Here is a 26,430-nt window from a genome sequence, read left to right on the forward strand (position 1 = left end):
AGGACTGGGGAGCTCTGGTATTGCAGCTGCCTCTCTGTGCACAGGATGTTATCCTGCCTCTAGATTTGTGGTCTGATGTTCTTGAATGCTTGCACTCTCTGGGTGAGCCTCTAAGCCTTTAGTTTTAACACATTAACACGGAAAACAGTAACTGTTGTCAAATCACCTCAAAGGATAATATTTGAAGCAAAGGGATAACGTTTAATGAATGAAGGAGGTCCAAAACATGGATGGTTTCTTGTAGTTAGTGCCAACTATCACTTTTGTGATGGGTGTTCACTGGCTAGGGGAAATGAATCAGTGATTGCTGCCCATCCCTAACAGGATTTGTACTCCCAGAGCCAAAATCACCCACACAAGACTAATACTGTCACCTGCCAGCCCTCTCATGGAAAAAAAAAAAAAAGGCACTTATGGATTCAATGCAACTTGACTCACAGCTGCTAAATTCTCCATGGGGATGTAGGAGCTGAAGGTTCTTTAAACCCAGCTTTCTACTAGAGACCCACGACCATCTTGAAGAGCATAATCTTGTTGGTGAGTAGCCTCATCCTGGATCCACAGAAATGGGGATGCTGTTGTCTTGCCAGTGGGTTCCCACCAATATGCTATTGCTGTCATTGAGATGGAGCCTCTCAGTGTCCTCAAGGACTTGCACTGGTGTGGTATTTTGTCTGTCACAAAACAATCTTCCTCCTATCGTGAGAACTTCCCTTGCTGTACTGTTGTCTTCCTTTCCCGTCCTCATTCCTTTCCCTCAGTACTTCTACAACACTCTTGAGGCACTTCTGAATCCAGATGACCTCTGGCTGTCTTTACTCATCCTTCTAGCTGAGTTTGCAGCGGGGAAAATTCCCCTTCAATTATGCTGTCTCTTTGCCTGAGCTCCAATGCAGTCTCCACCTTGGCCTAAAAGCTCAAAATTAGGGCAGCCCTCTTCCAAGGAAATCCCTCTCTGGTGCTGACCAGGCAGAAGATTAGTCCGTAGGGCAGACTCTTGTGCATCCTGGTTGGGTTGCTGCAAGTGCTGCTCAAGAGAACAGGCAGCGGCAGTTCAACAGGACCACTTCTCACCTTCTCACCAGCAAACCGCACAGCTCACCCATCTGATAAATGGCAGGTTGGAGAGGCGTTGGCACCAATGCTTTGTTTTTAATGTGCTATTTTCCTAAATTCCCATCAAATGTCGAGGAAGGGTGTACCCTGTTTCAGCTTCCTCTCGACCTTTTGCTCGCTCTTGGCCGCAAGGGGTAAGGTCCCACGCTTGTGTTTCAGCATGTTTGTTAGCGGTGCCGTTCAGCCGGGGGGAAGGTGGGGCTGTGGCGGGAGTGGTGGTGGTGTTTTGATTTGGCTTGGCTTTGTTTTCCTTTCCAAAGATGGGCCCAGTGTGGAAGGCAGCAGGGAAAAGTTGAATTAAGAAAAGGCAGCTTTTGCGGTTGGGACGCACGATCGGGAGTCAGCAGACGCAGGTTCTATTTCTGGCACCACAGCAAAACTTCCTGATGTCGCTGGGCAAGGCAGCTCATCCATCTCCACCTCGCCTTGCCTCCCTCCCGCCAAACAGCGAGCGCCCCTGCCCTCGCTCGCCCGCCGGGGCGCGGGCAGGGATGCTGCTGGGCCAGCTCTGCCATGGGGCTGCGGGCGGCACGGCAGCTCTGCTTCGGCCCCGCAGCATCCTTCGAGGGCACCGCCTGGTCCTGCACTCGCTACCGCAGCCTGCTCAGTAAACCACCCTGGGCCCTGCCGCGTACATCCCACCCCGTCCGCCATCCAAGGGGTTCCTTTGTGCGGGCAGGCGGGGGGCGGCGGGGCCGTGCCCCGGGGGGCGGGCGGCCCGCGGCGGCGGCCCGGGGGGGCGGGCGGGCGCGCCGGGGGAGGAGACAGGCGAGGAGGGCGGCACAAAAGGGGCTGCTGCAGCCCTGCCCGCTGCTGCCGGCGGGGCTTCGCTCGCCGCGGCTCTGCAGCGCAGCGCATCGCATCCTTTCCCGCGGCCGGGAGGAGGTGCCGGGCCGCTCCGCGGCGGAGAGGCAGAAGGCGGAGGAAGGCGGCGGGGGGCTGCGGGCTCCGGGCTCGCCTCTCGCCTCGCCGCGGCCGGCGCCGAGCCATGCCGGGGGGCGGCGGGCGGGCCGGGGGCGAGCGGCAGCCTCGCCCCGCCGGGGGCCCGGCGGGCACCGACACCGCGCCGGCCGGGGGTGAGTGAGCGAGCGGGGGGTGGCGGCGCTGAGGGCGGCGGCGGGGTCAGCGCATACCCGCCTGCCCCGGGGCGGCGGGGCTGAGGGTAGTGACGGCGGCACCCCCATCGGTCCATGCCCCCCGCCGCTGCTGCCGCCACCTGCAAGTTGTGCCTCGGTCCGGGGGTGGGGCGTCATCCCCTGCGAGCGTTGCCGGAGAGGCTTCCCCCACCGAGCCCCCACCTTCCCGCTCCTTATTTATTTATATTAGTGCTATTTTTTTATTCTCTTCCCCCGTCTCCCCACGCTTCCCCCCCCTCCCCCCCACCATAATCCCGGCATCCCCTGCTAGGGAGCATCGGCTGTGGGGAGGAGGGAGGTGATGCTGGCAACCCCCTGCCCACAGCGGAGGGCTCGCCGGGGATGGAGGCACCCTCCCTCCGTCCGGGGCACTGCAGCGAAGGCCCATCTGCTGCCCGGGCTCGGCTTGTGAGGAGGGCACGGGCTGGGGATGCATGCCAAGCCTGCAGCAAGCGAGAAGGAGTAACAGGAGTGTGTGCGTGGGAGGGAAAACATCCATGCAAATATATGTATATCATCACCAAACGTCCCCTCTGCCCTGCTCTGCCTGCATGTCAGATGGCTACAGTCCCCCCGTTGGGGGCTGGCTGCAAAGGGATTCAGGCACCCAAGTTCTCCACACTCTTGCAGGGCTCTTGGGTAGTTTGTAGGCTAGAAATAGCTGTATGTCCTGCTGGAGTGACACAGGCTGGCATGGCTTGGTCCTTCCAAGAGTTTTGTGCCCTGAGTGAGTGTGACAAGGTTGTTGAGGAACACAGCATCTGCTGCAGCTCTAGACTTCCTCAGACAGCTCAGCAAGGGATGGAGAGGAGCTCCTCTCAGCGCCTCTGCCCATGGTTTTCCCTTGGGGATTTCCACAGCCTGCGTTTCTGGGAGCCACACCAGAGTTGTGTGAGAACTGTGCCTGTTTCCCAGAACTAAAGCTGGGGTCTTGCACCATTCCCTTCCAGTGTAGGACAGAGCTTGGGTCAGGAACGAGCCTGCCTTGTCTGCAGCCCACAGTGTGGGTGCTGAGCAACTCCCCTCCCACAGAATGGCCCTCCAGTTAACTCCAAATCCCTCCCCTTGAGTGGGAAGTTCAAGCCTTTGAAAACACTTGCTGGCACCACTGCTAACCAGGAACCCCCAGCCCTGTGCAAAGTGAATTTCAAATTCTTGCCTACTGCTGCTGCTGTGTCCCTCACCCTAGTAAGGTGTGAGTCATCAGGAACTCTTCAGGTCCCTTCCTCAAAGGGTATCTCTCCTGCTCTGTGAATCCCACCTGCAGAAGTCATGTTGAGTCCAACTGGAGCCTGTGATTTTAGAAGCACTTGAAGGTCCCTGTTGCTGCACCCTGGTTGCTGTCAACTCCTCAGAGAAGAGCTGAAATCAAGCAGGACCTACCATTCATTGCTTTACTCTGAGTGCAGAGACCCATCTCAGAGGGGAGGGAAAACTATGGATGTCCCTACCCTCCAGCTGCCTTTCAGTTTCCAAGCACCCCTAAATAGAGCTGTAGCACCTGTGCTTCTTTCAGCCTCAGTGGCAGTGCTGGGAATGTGTCCTCCAAGCTGGAGTTGGACAAGAGTAGTCCTGAGGAGCCTCCAGCCTCCCTGTACCATTATAAAACAAGCATTGAATGAAAGCCTTTGCATACTGCAGAAGAGAAGTGAAGCTGTGACTCTTCTACTGCATATCATAAAAGTCCCTTGAAGATTTATAGTTTCTCTATGCCCTCAGGTAGTTTTGCAGGAGTGGTAAGAAATCCACTGGAAGGTGTAACATTCCTTCCCTGTGAGGACTCTGCATAGCTTGTTTATAATCACCATATCCAGGGCATTAATATCCTTAGGAGAGGGGAGGGATTTTGGCTGGCTGCAGGTGTGTTTTCTTGCCCAGTTTCTGATTTGGTGGCCTAGCTGCTGCTTTTGGTTAGCATACCTTTGGTTCTAGGTGCTGCTGGGGCTCCTCTCCATTAGAGGGGCCCAGAATGTGAGGAACCGTTTCCAAACTGGGTTCAGGGGCTGATCTGCCACCTGCCTCCCTCTGTCCCTGTAAGTGCTGTTAAGTTTGGAAAAAGAGAGTAGCCTGTGAGGCACACAGGGGTTGCCTTAGCAAGGAGATCAAGGAGATGGGGTGGAAAGGAGTGTGTGTATTTGCATGGATGTTGGCTTCAGTGGATGCTCACAATTGTAAACTTAGGTAGAGTACTTGTGCCCAACATGAGACATGGATAGCTGGTCTGGAGGGTTGCTGGGACTGTGCTGTGATCACAGAGCCCGTTTAACCTTTACCAGATACACTCAGTGTGTTTGCCTGAGGAGCATACTGATGGGGTTTGTGTGCTCATGCCTTTTCCATGTGCCTTATGTTTACCTTCCTCCTCCTTCTCCCACGCGCAACTGGTTAAGTGCAGTGTGACACTGTGGCCTGCCAGCTTGGTGCAACATGCTTATTGCATGTTTTTAAGGGATAGTTGTGTGACAAACGTGGGTGGCTGTTTGCTGGATGAACATAGCAATACACACTGGTCCTGATGGTCCATTTGCCATGGAATACACACACTCTTGTGGAGTTTTTGCCTACAATAAGTGTGGAGTATGTAAGCAATCATGCATATGGCAGTTGTTCAGGACAGTGTGTGTGTAGATGCTGTTGTCTGTCCTGAGGTGCCCTTCACACACTGGACATGCACAAGTTTCTTGATGTCCCTCTCTTTCTTTGACCTGTCAGCAAGCAGAGATAAACTCTGTTTAATGGCAGGGTTTGTAGCTGAGTTTTCAGTTTGCTGTGCCTGAGCTTCCTCGTCTTGAGAATAGCATCTTTAATGTGCACCTGCTATTGTAAATTGACCCCCCCATCTCGCCCCCAAGCCCTGCATCGGATCATGAAGGTGGAGGAAGGAAATAGGGGAGTTTGGTTATGGACAGATAGGGCAAGCTGGTCCAGCATTCATTCCTAAGGGCTGATTAGGTTTTAGGTAAGGTTAGTGTCTCTAAAATGAGCCCTTTGTACATTGTTGGAATCTGTGACCCAATCAGTGGGATGTAGCTGGAGGAGGTGGTGCTTACAAAGACTGGTACAGCAGACAGTAACTCTAGCAGAGAGTGTACTGACTGGCACAAGAGATGTCTTCATGTCTTTAGGTCAGTGAAAGGTGCCTCAAGGGGCTGGTTCCTGTTATCAGTCCTGACTATAGAAGTAGTAAAGTGTGGGTAGTTGTCCCCACCTCTTTCCCTACTGTCACTGTGATCCATCAGTCCCGCACAAAAGGTCAGGCTGCATTGCACTTAGCGCGAAATGCCATCATGTTGTCAAGACACTACAATGAATCATTACAATGGGATCTGAAATTTGGGGAAGGTAGGCATATGGAACAGTGCAGTGCAAGGGGACATGGAGGGATGTCTGAGGAATGCCTGCTGTTCCTCGTTCTGGATGTTCTTGGAAAGGTGGTGACATCTGCAGTGCATATGTGGACTGTGCTGTCGGGTCAGTGATGCAGGCTGCCTTGAGGAACCATGAAGGAGCTGCATGGAGGGGCTAAGCCTGGAATTGTGGGCAGCTCTGGGGCAGGTTTGGGGTGCTTTGGTAGTCAGAGGAGTGGGCTGCAAGGAATGGCCTATGCAGGTCAGGGCTGTGACACAGTAAGAGGGCTGTGTGAGGTGCCAAGGACTATCTGCTTGTCCCGGGGGCCAGCGCAGTGTTGCGGTCACAGTGCTGGTGAGTTCCCCCTTCTCCTGGGGGAGGTGAGCTGAGATGCTATGTGCTGGAGCAGTGGTTTAGAGTGCACAAGAGCACTCCATGCCTGTATCTGTGTGAAATGAACTCAGCAGCTCTCAGAAAGGCAGAAACACAATTTCTTCACCTTTTTTTATCTGACTTCTTTGCTTTCCTTGCACTGCAGACCCTTTACTTCCCCCAGGCTCTTTCTGAAGCACAATAGGTACCTCCTGCTCTTCAAAGCTCTGAACACCTGTAGCAGGGTGGGTGTATTTCTGTGCTCAGAAATTTGCCTGGTAGAGACGATAGGTGAAGCGCATGTGTGGCACTGCACTTCGAGCTTTCATCAAGCGGGCTGAGGGAAGAAGCAACATGAAGGGAACTGGCTGCCTTACGAACAGCAAGGACTTGTTCTAGAGCTGTCATTTTGGAAATGATTATTCCCTGCTTTAAGAGGTCAAAAGTTACTTGAGCTGCCTGCTGTAGGGGCCTTTCATATGGAGATAGCCCCCCTGACTAAATAGGCAGCTTGATGAGCTAAGTTAAAGTTTGCTGTTTCCCCAGCTAGGGGAGTGCCCAGGTCTGTGTCTAAATAGGCTTTTTATAAAGGATCAGCCATGGCTGTGGGGTCTGACCAAACTGAGCTTTGCCAGCAGTCTTTTTCAGCCCTTGATGCACAAGCTGCAAGCAGCAGAAGAGGTGAAAAGAAGTGGATGTGGCAGACCAGAGCAAGAAGGGTTGTGGATGCATTTGCTCTTTCTGAGGATCATCTGTGTCTCACTTTTTATGAAAGGCTTTTTCTCCAAGGACCTCAAAGCAACCCATTAAGCTGCTTTTAATTAGGCAAGCCCTTACTTGGAGTAGAAAAGTTTGTGACATTTTCCATACAGGGAAACTGAGGCATGGAGCAAGGCTGTGCCATGCCCAGTGGTAAATGCAGGGGTTTGTCAGGAGAGCAGTAACTGGAGTGCAACACTTCCCCGACTTGCTTTGCTGTTGTCTGTCTTGGGAACTATAGAGAACAGCTGGGTATATGTGCTGAGCTAGGGGTTATCGATAACATTCCAGTCACTGCTTGGATTCTGCAGCCCATTTCACCATAGATATCACCACCTCCTTGATCTGCTGCCCAATCTATGATCCCAGTTCCCTGTTGCCTTTCCCTTGGAGTGTCATTTTTCCCTCTGTGTGTAAATCCATACAGGTTGGGCTAGGGTTAGTGAGCAGAATCAAATGCCATGATCTCTTTAAGGCCTTTGGGGTAATTTTTATCTTGGGTTATTGCTGCATGTGTCTTGCATGGTAGCAAAGCTGCAGCAAGCAGATTTGAAGCATACCCAAAAGACAAATGCAAATCAAACCTGCTGCATAGCAGCTTCACAACTGTGAAACCTGTGATCTAAGCACAGGTATCTGCTACACTGACTTTATCTTTGTTAGGATCCCCTGCTTTGGCATGCAGATACTGGAACTGAGCTGAAAGTGAGAGAGACAGCATGGCAAAGAAACATGAAAGGGAGTCTCTCTCCTAGATGCTGAGCCCTTTAAGAAAGAAGGGGAAGGTAAGCCAGAGCCCTGAGATTTTAAGCTGGTTGTGCTGAGGCTGAAGAGAGGGCTATGGTAGTGCTTTCAGTTTCTCCTTTCTCTGGCACCATCACCTCTAGCTGGAGAGTTGGGAAAAAGAGAAGGATGGAGGTCTGTGCAGACTGAGCATGTTGGGCATGGACAGACCTTGGAGGCTGCAGCAGCCAGGAAAGGTAGGGGTTTGGAAGAAGGGTTTGCTGGTGTAGGTGCTGGGAGTGGATTTTGCTCACTGTGCGAGGAAGTCATGTTTTTGTGAAGCTTGTAGTGTGAGGACTGGCTCTGAGGCAGAGGAAAGGGCAGGGTAAACGATGAGAGCGGTGCCCTGGAGTGATCAGCATGAACTGTATGCTGTTGCTTAATGACCCCATTTCCAAGGCAAACCTCGGTAGCTCTGATATTCGGGGAGGCAGTATCTCCTGATGGCAGGGGAGTGGGGCAGAAGAATAGACTGATTCTCTCTGTTTTCAGCTCAGCTTTCCCTAAATGCTGCTAGCAAAAACCCGTTCCTTCTTTACTGCCTCCAGAGTGATTTTGGTTCCTTTTTCTCCTCACCTGCCCCAGCAGTTCTGTCCTCCCCACCTTGCTGTGCCAATGCTGTTCAGCTGCAGGTCTCACCAGCTAACCCAGTCAATGGAGGCAAGACCAACCAAGCAGCCTTGCTTGAAGGCGACATGATTTTCTACATTTTCTCCTGGGGCCGTGTGAGGTCTCTGGAGAAGAGGTGGATTAAAGGAACTGCTGTTTCCCTGTCGGCCCTGTGTCCCCAAATACCTCCTGTTGTGCTGTTGTTCAGTGCAGGCCTGGCTGGGAGTAAGTGGCTGCTGTGCTCTCGGATATGTGCGATTGGCACAGAGCCTCTGTGGCCTCAGAATCCTCATCTAGCAGCAACTTTTGGAGGAAGGGTTGACCACACCTGAATTCAGCTTGGCCAGGGGGACGATGGGATTGCTTTTACATAATTTAGAAGTTTCTTGAATTATTTATAGTGCAGTTGTGCTCTGGAACAGTTTTCTCGCTTCCCGTGAGTGCCTGGGGGGAGGGAAGGGGAGTTTGTCAGGCATCCAGAGTCTATCACTTAGGGATAAGGAAGTGCTGTGGGTTTCCTTTCTGTCATGTTTATTTGCACGTGCAGCTGAACTGCCCTGCAAATCCAGTTCTGGTTCCTGCATCACTCAGGTGTGTGATACTGCTGAGCATCTCCATGGCTTGGGACTCTGTGAGAGATTCCTGACTTCAGAGCCTTGTCTTTGCAGCCAAGAGACTGTGTCAAGCTGGAGACAATGAAGCTTGTGCTTGGATTTAGTCCCTGACTCAATTACCGTTCTGTGCTGTGCATCTGGGGCAGGGATCTTTGGGACTATTCTCTGAAATATTCAGATGCTTGAAAGCATTTTTTTTTGCTTTTGAAGGCCCATCTTGTCTTGCCAAAGTGTTTTTTTAGATTTGGTATGACACGGTCCGTTGGACTTTACAAGAGATCATCAGAGCCTGAGTACTTGATAGATCAGCTGGTTGAGCAGCAAACTGTGCAGCTGCAATTCCCATCACTTCTCAGTGATTAAACCCTGAAGAGAAACCAATTGAGGGCTGAGGGAGATTGGGGCAGTTTGTTTCAGGCTCTTGCAGCAGCAGAGCATCATGAAGATGAGCTGGGTGGACTGAGCACCTAACTTTGCTATGTATGAGCCTAATGCTCTTTGTTCCTCTGCCTCACTCTGGCAGGTTGCTGTACCATGCAGATGAGCTGTCCTGCTCCTGCCCTGCCTGTCCTGTAGATTTCAACATGACCATGGCTTCCCTACCTCTGCTCCACATCTTTCTTGTTCATTACCCATTTTCATGGCATGCTTACGTGTTAGTTTTGTCTTTCTCCTCTCCTTCCTTTTTGATCTGTCTGGCAGCTGACTTCTCAGGAACACAGTTCAATATAAATGTTTGTGTTACTGAAGACCTGAAAGGGGAGGAAAAGGGCTGAGGGTGGAGAAGGAAAGAAACTTGGCCTGTAATCAAGTGATAGTGGCAGTAAACTGCTGTACAGTTGAGCAGAAATGCTCAGCTTCCCCATTTTTAACTGTATGTTTGTGGCTTTTGCATTTGGGGAAGAGCTGGCCAGGCAAACCCTAGATGCTCCCAGGACAAGCTATGCTGTCCCACCTTGCCCTAGCCTTGTTCTTGGGTTCTTCAGGATGAAACAAAACCCATTCTTTCATTGAATGTTTTACCTCTTGTCAGGGATGTTGGCAACTGGCTAAATGCAAAATTCTTCCTCATCCTTCTCAAGAAGTAGGGCAATCTAAGGGAAGAATGTGAAGGCAAATGGTGCCCAAATCTGTATGATGTCCAGGATGCCATTTGATTTCACTGATGAAGACTTGGTTTTCCTTCTTTCCCCACAAACCTGCTCCCAGTTCTTTTGCTTGATTTAATCTGGAGATCCGGGTACAGCTTTGCTTAATGAAAGGGAATGTTTGTGTGGAAGTAGTAAACATATTGTTGAGACCCAGGCCTGCTGCAATGCCTGTAAACAAGATCCAGTCATCTGTGGGAGGCAGAAGAGAGATTTATGTGACCCTGAGTTAAGTGCATTAGGAGGCTTTTGATTTCATTCTGGGAAGCTGCCCCTTTCCATGGTACCATATGCCTGTTACCGGCATAGAGCTGTTACTGCAGAATTGATTTGTGTGGATTTAATCCGAGGGGCTGTGATGCTGCAGTCAGAAGGATAACGTAAGCAGGGGGTTGTCTCTGCAAGCCAGAGCCTGAGGTGCTCTGCAGAGCCCCTGAGCTCATGCCCTGTGTCCACCCCAGAGGTGGGAGTCTGGGCTGACTTACTCCTGCCTTGGGGCAAGGCATCGAAGGGCTCTCTGCCTATCAGCACTTTCTTTACAAAAATAGTAACAAAGTGAAGTGGCAGCAGGGGATCCAGGCAGCACTGTGTCGAGGTCTTGCCTAAGTCTTGAAAGAGGAAATGAAGAATAAAAGCAGAAGAGACAAATAAATAAGGGTCTGTTCATGGTCCAAGAAAAATTCCCATGGGCTCATGTAACATTCTCAGGAAGATGTGACACTCTCTGTGCTGGAGCTAGTTCTTGAGAAATTAAAGGAAAGAGGAGGGGAAAGGCAAGAGAATGACAAGGAGGGGCTGGGGAAGGGGAGGAGAGAAGGAGGGAGAGACACCCTAGAGAAACCTCTCAGCGTGGAGTCAGGTTTCTCTGGCTGTTCTTGGTGAAGAGGGGTTAATACTCTTTGCATGGGATTGGCTGGTCACCAGACATTCAGAGAAGAGGGGGATCTGGGGGCTGGCAAGCAGGACCCCTGTGGCCTGAAAGGAGGGGAGGAGGGGAAGGAAGAGGCTGAGAGTGCTCTTCCAAACAGTAATAGATGGGCTACTGTGGGAAAGTGAGTGCCCTGCCAAACCCCAAGTAGCTGGTGATGGATGGGGGAGAAAAGAGGGTGGGAATGGAGGGCCAGCTCTTCTCTGTGGCCACTGGGATCTTGCTGCTATTCCGTGGCCTCTATTTATTGTCTTCCAGGATTTAATTACACCCCTCCTCAATCCATCTTGGAGAGCTTTTATCCTGGGGATGCACAAACAACTGCCACGGGCTTCAAAAATAGCTGGAGGCAATGTTGTCGCTGCCTGCCTTCGTGGGTCTGTGCACTTTACCCATCACCATGGCATCAAGTGCTTGTTGTCTCCTTCCTCCTTTAACTGTCTTGCTCTGGGCCTGTAGGGCACCCACCTCACCTTCCTCTGGGCTGTTCAGCCTGCATCTCCCTTGGGCTGTTACTGGACCCAAGGACTCTTCCTGCTTTCGTTTGCACAAGGTTTACATGCGATGTCTGCATGTCTGCAACATGCTCTTCATCCATGGACCCTCAGCTCTGAGGGTCATCTGGACTGTTCATCTTGGAGCTGTTCTCAGGATTTGTGACTTGTATTCCACTTGCTTGTCATGCATGGAGTGCCTGCCAGGATCTGCATTGAAACCTGCTTCTGGTTCTTCCAGTTCCCTCCTTGAGATGTGCTCCTTCCCTGGTGCTGCTGGGAGGAGTTAGTGACTTCATGGTGTTTGAATGGGGGCCTTGTTGGAGATCTGCTTAGGTGAATGGTGCCTAAAGTTCTGTAACTTTGAATGTCTGAGGATGTATCTACATGATACCACAGTTTTTATGAGAAGTGAACTGGTGAAATAATTTAGGAAGTTTCTGCTGGTCAGCAGCTTGTTCCCATATCTAGGCATTTTCTTGAAGTTTATTTTTAACCCAGTTAGATCTGCTGCTGATTTGGCTGTAAAAACAGACTCTCATATGATTGACAACTTGAATTCATACAACTGACAGCTGAGGGATGGGTGAACTGTGAAGGTGGTGAGTGAGGGGAGAGAATCCCTGAAAAAACATCCTGTGTTGCCACATGCCTCATTTGTGGTCTCTGAAAGCATGGCTTTCTTTTATCCTGGGACAACATGGCTTTGTCCTGTCCCTCTCTGCAAGGCACCAAGACTAGCTGGGAGGTCTTGCATAATTCTTTGATTACCCCGTGGTGTATCTAAGGACATGAGTTGCTTTTGTGTGTAGTTCTGTCCCTTTTTTCTTTCCTATTTTTCATGTTGGAGTAATCCTTTCCTATAAGATACCAGAATCAATAGGAAAAAAACTAGCCAACTCTATTTTGTGCTACTGTGACCACTGTGCTCTGGAAGCAGTGAGCAGGAGCGATGCTGTATTTGGCTGGGGGAAAGGGCCTCTCATCCTTGGTGTGTGTGCATTGCTGACTGCAATGAGCAATGCCTCAGCTTACCCTCTGCTGTCCTGAGAGACCCAACCAGTGGAGCCAAGCAGTGATGCAATCTCCAGGGCCATCACAGCAGACTTCATGGAACCAGATGTTTGGAGGAGGCAGTAAGCAGGGTTGAGGAATAGCCCTTCCGGAGTATCAGGCATAAGTGAAGGAGAGAAGTGCTACTTTTCCTTTAGCAGAAAGAGTGGTTAGACTACTGGTGCTAAGGATTGAAAACTGGCTTCTGAGAGCATCTGAAGGATTAGAGTGTGCAGAAGCATCTCTGAAGCCATGGAAGTTCCTATGGTGAGACTGGATTTAGCTGGAGAGAGGAGATCACCTACAAGGAAGCCCAGTACAACTGAAGGATACAGAGAAGAATATTTGATAGATTTCAGCGGAGTTAGAAATCCAGCTTAATTTTCCTTAGTATGCAGTACTGTACCCTTGTGATGTTCAAGTACTTCTTGAATAAAATTAAATTGGTGTCTTGTAGGCCATTACTGGATTTCACTTGTGTTTTCTAGTCTTCTCTGAGAAGATCTTCTTTTAAACTGGGGGTTGGAGAATTATATAATTATGCTGCTATTAGTATTATGGTAGCTACAGTAGGAACAGTCTCTTCGAGTGGAGGGTTTTATAATGGACTCTGAAGGTGCTCAGATGTAGACCTATTCTTCTGACTTCTGGAAGATCAGTCTTGAGCCAAAATCCTGTGAACAAAGACCACTTTATCTCCAGGTCCTGTGTGTTCTGTGCAGAGGGTTAAGAGCTGCTTTGTCCCACAGTGTGCAGCTGTCTTGCTGTGACTGGAGGTGTGGCATCTAAAATAACCAGGGCTTAGACCACTGACAAGCAGGACAAGACACTTGAAAGAACAGTTGAAACAATGAAAGCCCATGGAAGATGTGGAGTCCAAAGGTACTGTGCTTCCAGAGCTGAAGAGGTGAGCAGCCTCTTACTTAAAAAGCTGGAGGCTTTGTGTTGCATCCACCTTACTTTCTGTATGCAGCAGATAGTAACTACAATATGGAGCACTTGGGTTTCGTAGAAGAAAGCATAGAAGAGACACCTGGTTCGTTTGTTTTTTGGCTTTAGATGCTGCTGGTCTGTTGAGACCTAGCAAAGTGTTGTGTGCAATATGGAGGCTTGTGGTTGACTTGTACATAATGTGTCTGCCTTCCCTGGGAAGGGGAAGGTAATACGTTTGTGCTGTGCTGTTACCCTTTCCTGGCCAACCTCACCTTAGTCTTGTGCAGATTCACCCTTTAGTTGTTTCTTTTTTCTTTTTTTATTTTTTTTTAATTCAATAATTTTCTTCCTGGCTTGCTGAGACCAAGTTAATGGTTAACTCTGGGTGTTAGTGGCACACTGTTGAGTGGTTACCTTGCATCTCTTCTCACTTCCCTGTGGAAATGTAGGAAGGTTCTCTGGACAGAGCCTCACTCTCCCCTAATTGCTATCCAGATGAGGTCAGGCTTTGTTGGATGGCTTGCTCCAGGTGTTTGGGCTGGCAGCAAGTCAGTGGCACCTTGTGGTCAGTTGCCTCGAAGCTGCAAAGGAAGCATGGAGCGTGAGGCATTGCTGTTTTGCATTAGTGCTGTGGGCAGCAGCTCTTGATGAAGGTCGTGTGAGAATGTTGTATTCCGTCCTTGAAATGTGGAGGGAAGCCGATACAGACCTGCTTACACTCAAACTACCTTGTGCTGTGACTCTGTCAGAACTTCCTGCTGACGTCCTTGTAGCTTGGTGTCCCTGAAAACAACTCAGCATCCTTCACGTGACAGAAATACTGAGACCCAGCTACCTTCTGGAACATCCTGCTTCTCTCCACTTTTCCTGCTGTTGTATGATAACCTTATCTTCCTACCCTTAAGCAAAGCACAGTCCGGTTGTCCCCAAGCTTGTTTTGGTTGTAGACAAATAATAACTTTATAGTTTCTCCTTCGGTGGGTGTTTGCAGAACAGAAGTAATTTGGTATTTTAAGAGTGTTTAGAGGTACTGTGGCTCTGATGCTTGTTGTGATTCTGTTCACTGGGGATGGCAGGTAGATCTAGTACTTCAGAATTGTGGAGTTTGTCCCATTTGTCTCTAGCTGGAGCAGAGAGAGAGTTGGGCCCTCGGTGTGGAGTGGGGAATGGAAGTCATACTGGATTTTAATCTGCCATGTGAAAGTGATTCTAATTTGAATTGTTGCTTTGTGTTGAAGTTTGAGTAATGTGCAAATATGTTACTGCATGGGTGTTATGGGATAACTTTAGGCAGAGGAGATGAGCATTTTGGTATTGGGGTAAAACAAAAGCTTCTGCTCTGACTTGTTCTCCACAGTAGCTTTTCTCCTGTAACCACAGGAGAGGTCTAAGGAGTCTTGCATTCCCTGTCCTATGGGATGGAGGTGGGATAGCATGCATCCAGTGGCTTCCTAGTGGCCTGTTGCCAGTGTTCTCTAGAAGTGAACGTTAGGACTGGTGAACTGCCAGTACTTACTGGTGCATATCTTTCTCTCTCGCTTCCTGAAAAATAAGTATATGATTTCAGGATGATATAAATCAACTGGTTACTTGATATAATGGCAAAGTAAAATGCTAACAGGTGCCTGGGGATAAGTCTTGTGCATACCACCTCTAACTTTCCTCCTTCTCTGAAAGCCCTTCACCTACATGGTTGAGACAGAACTTCAAGCAAGGAAATATCAAAGGGTTCCCTTACAAAAAGAAGCTTTCAGATTGTCTTGCCAGGACTGAGTGTTGCTGAAGTGGTTTATAACTGTGTTCCCTATAGAGCTTTCTATTAATGGAGCTGCATGTCCATAGTCCTTCTGGCTTTTCTGCTACTTGAACATTAAAGCTTTTCTTACTGCAGTTTTTAACTTGACAGCAACTTGATCACTCCCAGAGATCAAGTTGACTTTTTTTAGCGCCTCCTCACTCAAAATTGTCAGAAGGGAAATATCTCTTCTTGCTGTTTTCTGTGTTCCCAGTAACTGATGGCTGCTTTGTGTTAGAGCAGCTGGGATCCTTTATGACAAACAGAGATGTGTCCCCGACTGGTACCTCCTTTCTCATTTCCACCACATGTAAACGTTTTGGTGAGGGTGGGTATTAACACCTTCCCTGCTGGGCTTTGTCTCTGACTAGCTACTACTCAGACACATCTTTCATTGCAGGGCTGATCAGAGGATAAGGGAAGGGATACATGACTGATGATATTATGTGTCTTGACTCACCTAGAGGTGCATGAGTGTTCTCCACTCCCTGGCAGAGGAATCCTTGGCATGTGAGAATGAAGATGGTTCCCAGGGAAGAGATTTTGAAGAGGACACACCTTGCTTCTTTGCTTCCTCCCTTTCAGGGGAAGTGTGTGTGTTCCCACTCCCTAACAAAGCTAATTGAGCAGTGGGAATTGCCTCCTGGGATGTGTCAGCAGTGGAACAGCAGAGGGTACGGCAGAGCTGCAGGGGAGGGGTGTGCACACCAGCCCAGCTCTCCGAAGCACAGAAGGCAATCATGGTGGGGAGGCAGCGCAGCTGTGCCCGGGGCTCCTTGTGCCAGTGGGTGAAAAGCTGCAGAGCTGTGTGCTGAGCCTGACATACTGATGTATGCAAATGTCAAGTGAGGAAAATATGCTTTGCTTCCTAAAACCATGTGTCCTGCTACGTTGACACGGTGCACTACATCTCAGAAAGTGGAGCAGTTTGTTGAATGTCAAGAGTTATGGCTTTTTGTCTAGGAGTTTACTGTAGCATGCAGAGCATCACAGCCATCTGAGAAGATGTGCCTCGTGTGGTTCCTTCAGCACCTGGCCCAGAGGAAGCTGACTACCCTGCATTTTTGTGTCCTGGAGCAAAACCAGCATTACCTGGCAGCTGTTGGGACTGCTGTATTGGAGCAGGTCAGCTGTTCTTCTTGCCCGGGTTTCAGTGTCTGAGAGACCAACCTGACGTCTGGAAGTAATGCCTTGGAGAAGACACAGGACAGCTGACCAGAGAAAGCTGCACTCATTTGCAGTGGCAGACACTTTCTCCTGACAGCCTGTCACTGCTCATTTAGTGTTTTCTAGGGGGCTTCTAGTGCCCCTCTCTTCCCCATGCTTCATTACACAGCAAAAACTGGTGACATGCAAGGAAAATGCACTGAATACTTTTCTACCTTCAAGATGATCTTGCTGCTTCTGCAAGACATTAACAGAGACTTAAACAAAAGAAAAAAAATCCTGGATATGAGGAGATGCTCTTGGGGCATTCAGCAGCCTCATGTTTTGCCCCCATGAAGAAAGCTTGACAGCAAGCTTCAAGGTGATTCTTTATGGTTTTCAGCTGGAGAATATCCATTCCTTTCATGACTGGGTCACCAGAAAGGTGACCTCCCACCAGCTGGGTCATGACCAGGTGTGTGAGGTCAGGCTGTGGAGCTGTGGTGGGTGGGTGCCAGAGGTGAGGACCTGCCCTGGTGCAGTCCCCTGAGGACAGCCACCATTTCCTGCCTGCCTGAAGTGATGGTCTCCTGGAGGTGCACAGAGCCAGCACCCTGCCCTGCCACTGACCTGTGCTGTGTCATAGTATATCAAAACCATTAACCAATAGAATTAAGCTCTCTTTCTCTTTTATTTCCTTGTTTATTTTTCTTTTCATTTTTCCCCTTCTGTGACCATGCCGTAACTTTACCACCAGCTTTAGACTTGCAGTCAGAGCTGGACATGGGACTTCTTGCCCTTCCACCCCAGCACTGGAGATGGTGTCAGTGAATGGTGGCTCTCACTAAAAAGAGTTCGAAGTGTCCAAAAATGCTTGTCACTCAGCTGTGGGGTACAACTGTGGACAGTCCATCTACCAAAGTCTCTGTTGGAGCCATCTGTGGAGAGCCAGATAAGTTTTCCTTTGGGTGGTTGCTATTTGTCTAAATGCTTTATGCCTTTTCACTTCAGTATTACATTCTCCTCTAGTTAATCAGTAAATGTGCTTTGTGTCTTAATACCCTCTGAAGCGCTGGGTGTGGGCTTAGTGCTTCTTCCCTCTGCTCCCACAACCTGACCGTGTGTCAGCCTTGAGGAGCCCTTGGGCAGGCGAGCAGGACAACCCTGTGGGGCTGAGGGTGTGCGGCAGCTTCCCTGTTGCCCCCAGGAGCAGAGATTGCTTCCTGTGAAGGCATTGCTGGCACCACTGCATGCCACGTGGAAGCTTTATAAGTGATGGTGTGTGGTGCCCCTCAGGAACTTTGGCCCTGAAAAGGGAGATTGCACCAGGACAGCGCATGCACAGGGATCTCTGTCTCTTTGCCTATCACTGCTTGGAGGGTTTTGTGTTCCGGGGAGCAAAGGACAGCCTGTGCATTGCAAAGGGCTTTTGGATGATCTTGTTCCTACGTTTAGCTTTGCTCCAGCTCTCATTTCCCCAAAGAGCAGATGGTAAGCACCTTTTCTCCTTTTCCTTGATGGAGCATTGTATGGGATTAGTTTTTCCTTTTTTTTTAATGTCCTTTTTCTGGACTGTAGTCTTCAATCACTTCTCTGCCTGACAGTAGCTTTGCATTCCTTGCTTGTGCTGGAGAAGGGGAGGGTGGTGTAGGAGAGGATGAAGGCAATATTTCATGGTGTGTGGAGGGAAGGGCTCTGCATGGCTGGCTTCTTCCTGGCCTGACATGGATCCATCATGATGGCACAGTATTACCAGCAGAGACAGCGAGGTGTTTATTTTAGTCACCTTGAATCCAGATGCAAAAAACCTCAGCATTTGGTCCACAGCAAATGAAAAACAAGGGGCAACATTTGGAGGTACAATGGACTTGAGAAGGATGTAGAAGAGTAAATGTGACAGGATCTTAATCTTATTTTTGTTTCCCTGTTCCCTGTGTGAACTTGGGTAGCATTTCCTAGGAACAAAGGTGATATTTTTTAGGGCGTGTGTTGAGTAAACACTGAAAAGATATGGGGAGTGTAGGCTGTCTCTGGCAGTCTGATTTAATGGTCTTGGTCCTTAAGAACTGTCTCTCTTAAAATGGTCATGTTTCAACCATGCCCTCCCCTACTCCCACTCTTCCTGCTCTCTCTCCATTTTCCCCCACCCCTCTGGTGATGCATGGGTCTGAGGAGATCTGCATTTAGTTTGTTTCCATCAACGAATTGAGAACAAATCTGCCAACTGCGGTGAGTTCACTGGATCATGAATTCCTGTTATTCTGGATTTCTCGTCTTTCTACCCCATTGCCAGTGCTTTTCTTGTCTTTGTGGATTTATGAGACTGTGGCTGATGTAGCAGAGGTTCAGCTTGGTGTAAGCCAGCTGAGGCAAAAGGCCCACTGAAGATGGCAGGGGGTGGGGGGAGTGCTTCTTGGATTTGAGTCTCTGAGATGCATGCTGAGTTTGGACCAGCTTTCTGCCATCCCAAACCTGTTTTTCTAACAATAGTAAACTTTTTGCACTTCAGTAACTATTAAATGTGACTTTCCTTTTCATGGCTCTTCCACAGGATGAAGATGAGACGCCATAAGCTCTTTCTGACTCTCTGCATGGCTGGTCTCTGCCTCATCTCCTTCTTGCACTTCCTCAAGGCCCTTTCCTATGTCACCTTCCCCAGGGAACTGGCTTCACTTAGTCCCAACCTCGTCTCCAGCTTCTTCTGGAACAATGCCCCTGTCACACCTCAGGTCAGCCCTGAGCCAGGAGGTTCAGAGTTCCTCCGCACACCCCTGTACTCTCATTCACCCTTGCTCCAGCCCCTGCCTCCCAGCAGAGCCAGCGAAGAGCTGCACAAGGTTGAGTTCATGCTGCCAGAAGACACAACAGAATACTTTGTCCGTACCAAAGCCGGTGGTGTTTGCTTTAAACCAGGCACCAAGGTGTTGGAGAAGCCACCTGTGGGAGGTCGGCTGGAGGAGCGAGCAGATAGTGTGGCCTCGGGGCGGCCAGCTCGCAAGCCACTGAGCACCAGCGGAGCCAAGCGGCGCAAGTGGGTGGAGTGTGTGTGCTTGCCAGGCTGGCATGGCCCCAGCTGCGGTGTCCCAACTGTGGTCCAGTACTCCAACCTGCCCACCAAGGACCGCCTCGTGCCACGGGAGATCCCACGGCGGGTCATCAACGCTATCAACGTCAACCATGAGTTTGACCTGCTGGATGTCCGCTTCCATGAGCTGGGAGATGTGGTGGATGCTTTTGTGGTCTGTGAGTCAAACTTCACAGCTTATGGAGAGCCGCGGCCCCTCAAGTTCCGCGAGATGCTCCTCAATGGTTCCTTTGACTACATCCGCCACAAGGTGCTCTATGTCTTTCTGGACCACTTTCCCCCTGGTGGCCGCCAGGATGGCTGGATTGCTGATGACTACCTACGTACGTTTCTCACCCGGGATGGCATCTCTCGCCTCCACAACTTGCGCCCAGATGATGTCTTCATCATTGATGATGCTGATGAGATCCCGGCCCGCGACGGCGTGCTCTTCCTCAAGCTCTATGATGGCTGGACAGAGCCTTTCGCCTTTCACATGCGCAAGTCACTCTATGGCTTCTTCTGGAAGCAGCCAGGCACCTTGGAGGTGGTCTCAGGCTGCACCATGGGGATGCTTCAGGCTGTCTATGCTACCGACGGGATACGTTTGCGACGCCGCGAGTACTACACCATGCCTGGTTTTCGACAGTATGAGAACAGCACAGGACACATCCTGGTGCAGTGGTCACTGGGCAGCCCTCTCCACTTTGCTGGCTGGCACTGCTCCTGGTGTTTCACCCCAGAGGGGATCTACTTCAAACTGGTGTCAGCCCAGAATGGCGACTTCCCCCGCTGGGGTGACTATGAGGACAAACGAGACCTCAATTATATCCGGGAGCTGATCCGTACTGGTGGCTGGTTCGATGGTACTACGCAGGAGTATCCCCCTGCTGACCCCAAGGAGCAGATGTACGCTCCCAAGTACCTGCTCAAGAACTACCAGCGGTTCCGCTACTTGTTGGAGAACCCCTACCAAAAATCAGAGGGTGCTGGGTGAGGCCACCAAGGTTCAGGCTCATGTGGGAAATGAGAACTTCACAACAAAGGGAAAGAGTCTGATGTTTTCCACTGTTCCATTTCTTTCTTTTGTTTCTTTCTTTTGTTTCCTTTGTTTGTGGGCAGAGTGTGCCACTTCTCTGGGGTCTCTGCCCTCCCTCCCTCCCTGATATTTTCCCCTTCATCCCAGGGTGATGGCTGGGAACCTGAATTCCTCGGTCACATGAAGGGAGACCTGGGCAGTAGGAGGAGAGATGTTGGGGACCTACTCTGGCAGTAGCATAAAGACTTGATTCCATCTTCTGAACCTCTCCTGCTGCCTGAAGAGAATCTCTGCAGCCAGCTGGCAGATTTTCCTCTGAGGAAGCCTGGGAGGGTACCATGGGGAGAGAGGGCAGCTGTTCCTATCCACCCTCATCTTTTGTGGATTGGAGCAAGCACAGATGCAAGCCTGGGCTATTCAGTGAGTGTGTGAGTCAGCAGACACAAAGTGATGTGAGTGGTCATGCCTGATGTGTGTTACTGCATTTTTTCGATGGGTGAATGTGTGGAAGCATCTCAGTATGCATTTCTTACCTCTATATTCAAAGATTATTTGAGGAAGGCAAATCCTTTGTTTCTAAGGTGTCTTCCCCAGGATGCAGCCCCCTTCACACACTTCATGAATCTGTCTTGGGCTGTATTTTGCCCCAATGCTCTACCAGTCCTGGAGTAGTCAGAAGGGAAACTGAGAAAGCTGGTTTCTTTTTTGTTTGTTTTTGGTTTTTTCATTCATTTCCCATCTCTGCCCCCATGACACTGCACTGGATTGTCCCATAGAAGCTGAAGCATCTTCCCTGCAGTATGTGCTTCTCTTAGGGCTGGGGTAAGTTTCAGGGAAGTCAGCCAGATGGTGGGAGTGTATGTTTGCAAGTGCATGGTTTCCTATGTGCATGAGTGCTAACATGCATGGGTTTGGTATGCACGTGGGTATTTTTCTGATCAAATTGAGATGCAGTTCATCTTAGCTCCTTCCACATCTTGTGTGCCATAATGCCTGCTTAGAAGAACTGAAGAAACCTCTTTTTTGTTACTGTTTTTCTTTTTTTTTTTTTAATTGCTGTTCTCACATCAGTTGTGTCTTTCCCACAGGCAGAGAAGCCCCTTTGGGAACTGTGTGGAGAGAGAAACTTTGCTAGGCAGAGTGCTTCCCCTGAAGGGAAGGTGTGGCTCTTCTAAGTCCAGACTTCTTGTTGCAGCAGGAGGGACTCTTGTCACAGTCATGGGGTCCTGGTGCCAAGCAGGTTGTGGGTGCAGAAAGGTTATAGAGAAATGGGGACCCAGCTGAGAAAGAAGGAGCCTGTGTTGAGCAAGATAAAAACCGTAGCACTGAGGTTGTAGCAAAAGGGGAATATGCGTTCCCCAGGGACAGCAGGAGGAAAGCAGGTGTGTTAGCTTATGGGGTTCAGTAGCAGAAAAGTATGGAAGGAGGAAGCTATTTGTCATTTTCACTCATAGGAGGAAGCCTGAGATCTGCTCTTGGACCTTTGGCTTTGCCTTATCTCAGTGATGATAACACAAGGCCAGCACCAGGCTTTCCTGTAGACAGAAGAGAAAGACAAGTCAGTCTTTGCATGGGTGCTTTGGCACTACCAGAGTCCCACGAAGCAGGGGCTAAAGTGCCTGTGTGCTGAGGCTGCACCTCATTATCTTCCACAGTGGGAGCAGCCTCTCTTCTGATACCAGCCCTTCCCGTGCATGGCCATCTCGGGGGATTTTTAGTGCTCTGCAAATCACATTTTCAGTGTTGAGTTATGGCCCTTGTCTCTTGGGAGTTTCAGATAAGCCCATAGCTGTAGTTCCTGCATATCCTATTCCTGAAATACAGCCTGTTGCCTTCTAGCCTCCATTATTTGCTCTATCATTCTCCTCTTCTCTCTTTGATTTGCCTCTCCTTCTGCCCCTTGGACTGGAGAAGAAGATCCTGCTGGAATAGCAGTGCTGGGGCTCTTCTGGGCTTACTCACTTCCTTACTCTTAGGAAATTAAATTTAAACCAGACTTCTGTTGTGGTGGGAGGAAGGGGCTTTACAGATGAAATGCATTCTTTTTAGTTTCTTTTTCTCAAGAACTGTTTAAACTTTTTTTGATTTAAGGCCAAACCAGTCAATGTTTATGTCTAATTTGTCTGGCTAACCCTATGTTCATTATCCTTTGGGAGCTAGAATGCTTGTCATTAAAAATCTCCCTTCTTATCGCTGGAGGAACAGGCACTAGTAAGCGGACTTTTGCACAGTAATTTTCCAAGGTGGTGGCTTGCCCTCTGTTCAGCCTTGCCTTTACGGCTGTGCTGGGACCTCTGCACCAGTGCATGGAGACAGCCACCCCCCAGACAACCACCACAGGAGGGAACCCAGAAGCATGTGGGTGTGTGAGGTGGTGAGATGAGCAAAGCAAGAGGCAGGTTTCTATTAGATCTTTGTTTCTGACTGCTGAACTCTGAGGTGAGCGTTCAGACTCCTTCATCTTAGTTGAATCAGGTTCTGATGTTTGAGAAGGACCAAAAACCCTGTCCTGCCACTGGGCTGGTGCTGGGATAAGACCTCCAGAGCCTGATGTCTGTGGGTTGTGCAGCCATGAGCAGTGCAGCCTGATGTCTCTCTGGAACCAAACTTATGGTGAAGGAAGGGAATGCATCGCCAGCCTTTCCCTGCAGTCCTCTTCAGCCTTGTGCTTTTTCTTTCCCAAAATGTTTCTACCTTCAAACTGATGCAAAGGAAGGCCAGGTAGTAGGTGAAGCAGTGGGTGGCACACTAAAGCCATGCATTTTTTCCTGTTTGCCCGTCTTCTGTTTTCTTTGTTTGTGCTTCCCACCCAAAAAAGGGATTGTGTGCCCATGCATGGCTTTAGACTGGAGAACTCATCTTCCTCTTCTCCCCCAGGTGAAGGGAAGGACATGGTGGACCTACAGCATCTGACTTTGCTAAAGCAGGGGGAGTAGGGCAGGTTAGACATCTTTGCCTGTGTGTGTGTAATGCCATGCCCAAGTGACAGAACCCAAGAAAGGGTGATTTTGTGCCTATGCAGTTGGTATGAAGGATGACATGCTCAAGCCCATTCTTGCTGTTGCTTTCTCTGATCCTGTGTCCTGCTGAGGTGTTTGCTGTTGTGCTGCTCAGGCCAGCCTGCTCTTTGTGTCTCTGTGACAGGTAAACAAGGAAGCCTTGTGGCCTTCAGGTAACATGAGTCATGATGGAAGGAGGGAAGGTATTAATTCCCCTCTCCCTACCCTGGTGTTTCCTTGTGGGCTGGTAGTGTCTACTCCCCTCTTCAACATCCTCTCCCAGCTCCTGCCAAACAATCTCCATGGCTGCTATGCCTCTGCACTGTGAAGACACATGTCCAGAGTCACTCCTGGTTCAATAGTGAACACTGGTGGTGAAGAGGGAAGGAATGGCTTGTCCTGGCTTCACTGGCCTCTACTCTTGGTGAGAAAGGAGGGAAGTGAGTGAAAGAATGGGTCCTGTATCCCTCCATTATTGTGTTCTCCCTACCCTCCCAAGCATCTCCTTTCTGATTTCTGAGGCATTGGACAAACTCACTCATATTATGGAAAGAGAAGGAAGAGAAGGAGAGCTGGAGGGTAAGGGGGTGACAGGAAGGGCTCAGATCCAGCACCAACAAAGAAGACCTGTTTCTAATGCAATACACTGTCATTTTAAAGCTTTGAGGACTACAGATAATGGATTAAGAAGGGATCTGAAATACTCTGAGACTAAGAACTTGAACCACTGTTTTTTCCTTCCTGTGAGGATGATGATGCAGTATCATTCTGGAGGTGCTCCAGCAGCACTTCCAAGCTTGGGGTCCACCTGGACCTACTGGTGGTGTTGCCCCTGGAGTGGCTCCAGAACACCCTGCATTAGAAAAAGAATGTGTGGACTTGCCAAAAAAGAAAAAGAGAAAAAATAAGAGCATCTGCAAATCTCCTTTCCACTCTGTAATTTATAAACAGCAAGTTATAATGAACTTTTTGTAAGGATAAATCAAATGTACATTCTGAAATCATTTTCTCTGTAAATGGTTGGATTTCATTTCACCCTTAAAGGGATGCTTAAAAGGAGGAGATAATAATAAAAATAAAAAAAATTTACAAAGTATGGAAATACGTGTGTGACACTTTTTTTTTTCTGATTGCCGAGTGGTGGGGCTCCTGGAAAATGTTGTGGGGGAACTCTCTATGTTAGCAGGACACTGTTCCTAAAAAGGGAGATTGAGGGGGAGCCCAGCTGGAATTTGATTTTGTGGACCCAGGTCAGATGCATGTTAAGTGAGTATAAACATGTAAAGACACAAGAGTGGGGAATGATGGGTGCTAAGTGGCTCTCAGAAGAGCTGGTGGATGCAGGAACCAACATCACCTGCTCATGAAATGGTATTTTGACACCACCTTTTGCTCCCTTGGATGCATCCATTATTACAGGTAATATGCTGGAAACCCCAGAGACCCAAATTAAACCTCCCAATTGCAGAAATGCCTCTCTGGCACATGACCTCCTTGTTTTAGTTTATTTTTAAACCTGTCTAACGTAGTTTTGACTGTTCCCATTGCTTTGTATCAAAGCCTGGTCCTGCTCTGACTCCTCCTAAGCATTTGACCTCTGCAGGGCCTTTGCAAAGGCCTTTTGCAAGCTCATATGCCATCTACAGCTTTCTCTACCTTTTTAAATATCTTAGACTTCAGGTTCATTCCTGATTCCATTGAGAGATTGTGACTGTAAACATCAGAGGTTAGTTTACTCATAATCATTAGCTCCAGTGCATTCCCCTCTTCTTTCTATCTTTCACATCAGCCTAATGTTTTCAATTCTTCTCATATGGAAGGGTCTCTTACCAAACTAGAGGCTTGTGTTGTGCATTGCTGAAAGGGCCTGAAAGAAACATGCTACTCAAAATTAACAAGATTTTCTACAAGAATTTTTAGCATGCTTAGCAATCACTGTATTTTTGTGTCTGAATAGGGCATAATCTAAAAATAGATAATGGCCAACATGCCTGAAATTTTGATTTTCCAAGAGGGAAAGTATAAATATATAAGCTTAGGCCAATGGCAGTTTAGTGAGACAGTTTAAGAAATGAGAGTTGACTAGGTCAGAGGTTTTCCCATGTTATTTTTCTTGCCTCCAGCACAAAATCTACTGACATTTATATAATTTTAAGGAGTAACCTAAATGGCATTTCTTTAGTTCCTTATAAGGGTTTAAAAGAAGGCATTGACTGAACCGAGGACCTTTTTCCTCAGAAAGCACAAGCTTCTGCTGCAGGGGCTTGAAATCATCCTGTGAGAGAGGGGTTGACTCTTGGACAAACAGTCTGCCATGGGGACCCACATTTGCAGGAGCAGTGCTGATGGTCAGCCAAGTGCAGGGAGCATGTGACTCCACCATAAGCCCTACATACCATCTCTCAGAGGGTCCCTCAACACATCAAAAGAGATCTTGATATGTCAGTGTGCATCATGGATATGGAACCTTAAGCATCGTATTGAAGCAGGAGCGTGTAAACCTTCCAATGCTAAGTAAATCCTGTCTGTTTTGCAGAATTTCAGTGCCCCAACAAGTTTTAGATGGGGTGATGGATCATGGAAGAGCTCTGGCATGACCTGCCTTGGAAATAAGTTTTCTCCTAAGGTCTCGGTGTTTGTCAGGGATGTGTGGTTCTCGTTATGGGCACTGTGCAACACTGGTCAGTGGGGACTGAGGCTGTGGCAGACCCTCCATCCCTGGTTGGTGGAGGGTCTGGCTCCAGCTGATTCTGGATTGATGCCTTCAGCAGGTCGGCTGATAAGGGAATTGATGTGCTGTTTCCAAACAACAGGGTGCTTGGGAAAAAAAGTGATTTCAATATAAACTTAGGGCACCTTTCAGAAAGATAGAAAAGAGACAGCAACCTGGTTGTTTGCTTTTGTTGCTCAGAGATGTTTGTTCCCTGTGTAAGGATACGGTTTAATATGCTGTTTAGCAGGGACAGTTAATTTTTAAGTATTAGTCCAATTTGATATTATGTTTTTAAATCTCACTGCTTCAGCGGCTCAGCTGGGGAAGCCATGAGGTCTCAGCTGGCTGGCAGGCAGCCCGTGGAGCCGCCAGGGAGAGCTG

General features: G+C 49.1%; 1 protein-coding gene across 3 annotated transcripts; it reads left to right on the forward strand.

Annotated features, from left to right (window-relative positions):
- Positions 1–1,234: 1,234 nt before the first annotated feature.
- Positions 1,235–24,432, forward strand: MGAT3 (beta-1,4-mannosyl-glycoprotein 4-beta-N-acetylglucosaminyltransferase). Of its 3 annotated transcripts, none has more exons than XM_071551799.1 (2): positions 1,235–1,250; positions 18,786–24,432. In XM_071551799.1, the coding sequence occupies exon 2, from the start codon at positions 18,787–18,789 to the stop codon at positions 20,293–20,295; it is 1,509 nt and encodes a 502-aa protein (XP_071407900.1). In that variant the 5' UTR covers positions 1,235–1,250; position 18,786; the 3' UTR covers positions 20,296–24,432. The 3 variants fall into 3 exon arrangements, with proteins under 3 accessions (XP_071407900.1, XP_071407899.1, XP_071407898.1); XM_071551798.1 differs by lacking the exon at positions 1,235–1,250 and adding an exon at positions 1,941–2,192; XM_071551797.1 differs by lacking the exon at positions 1,235–1,250 and adding an exon at positions 17,642–17,725.
- Positions 24,433–26,430: the final 1,998 nt, after the last annotated feature.

The sequence above is a fragment of the Pithys albifrons genome, chromosome 3 (assembly GCF_047495875.1).
Source record: "Pithys albifrons albifrons isolate INPA30051 chromosome 3, PitAlb_v1, whole genome shotgun sequence".
Lineage (NCBI taxonomy): Eukaryota > Metazoa > Chordata > Aves > Passeriformes > Thamnophilidae > Pithys > Pithys albifrons.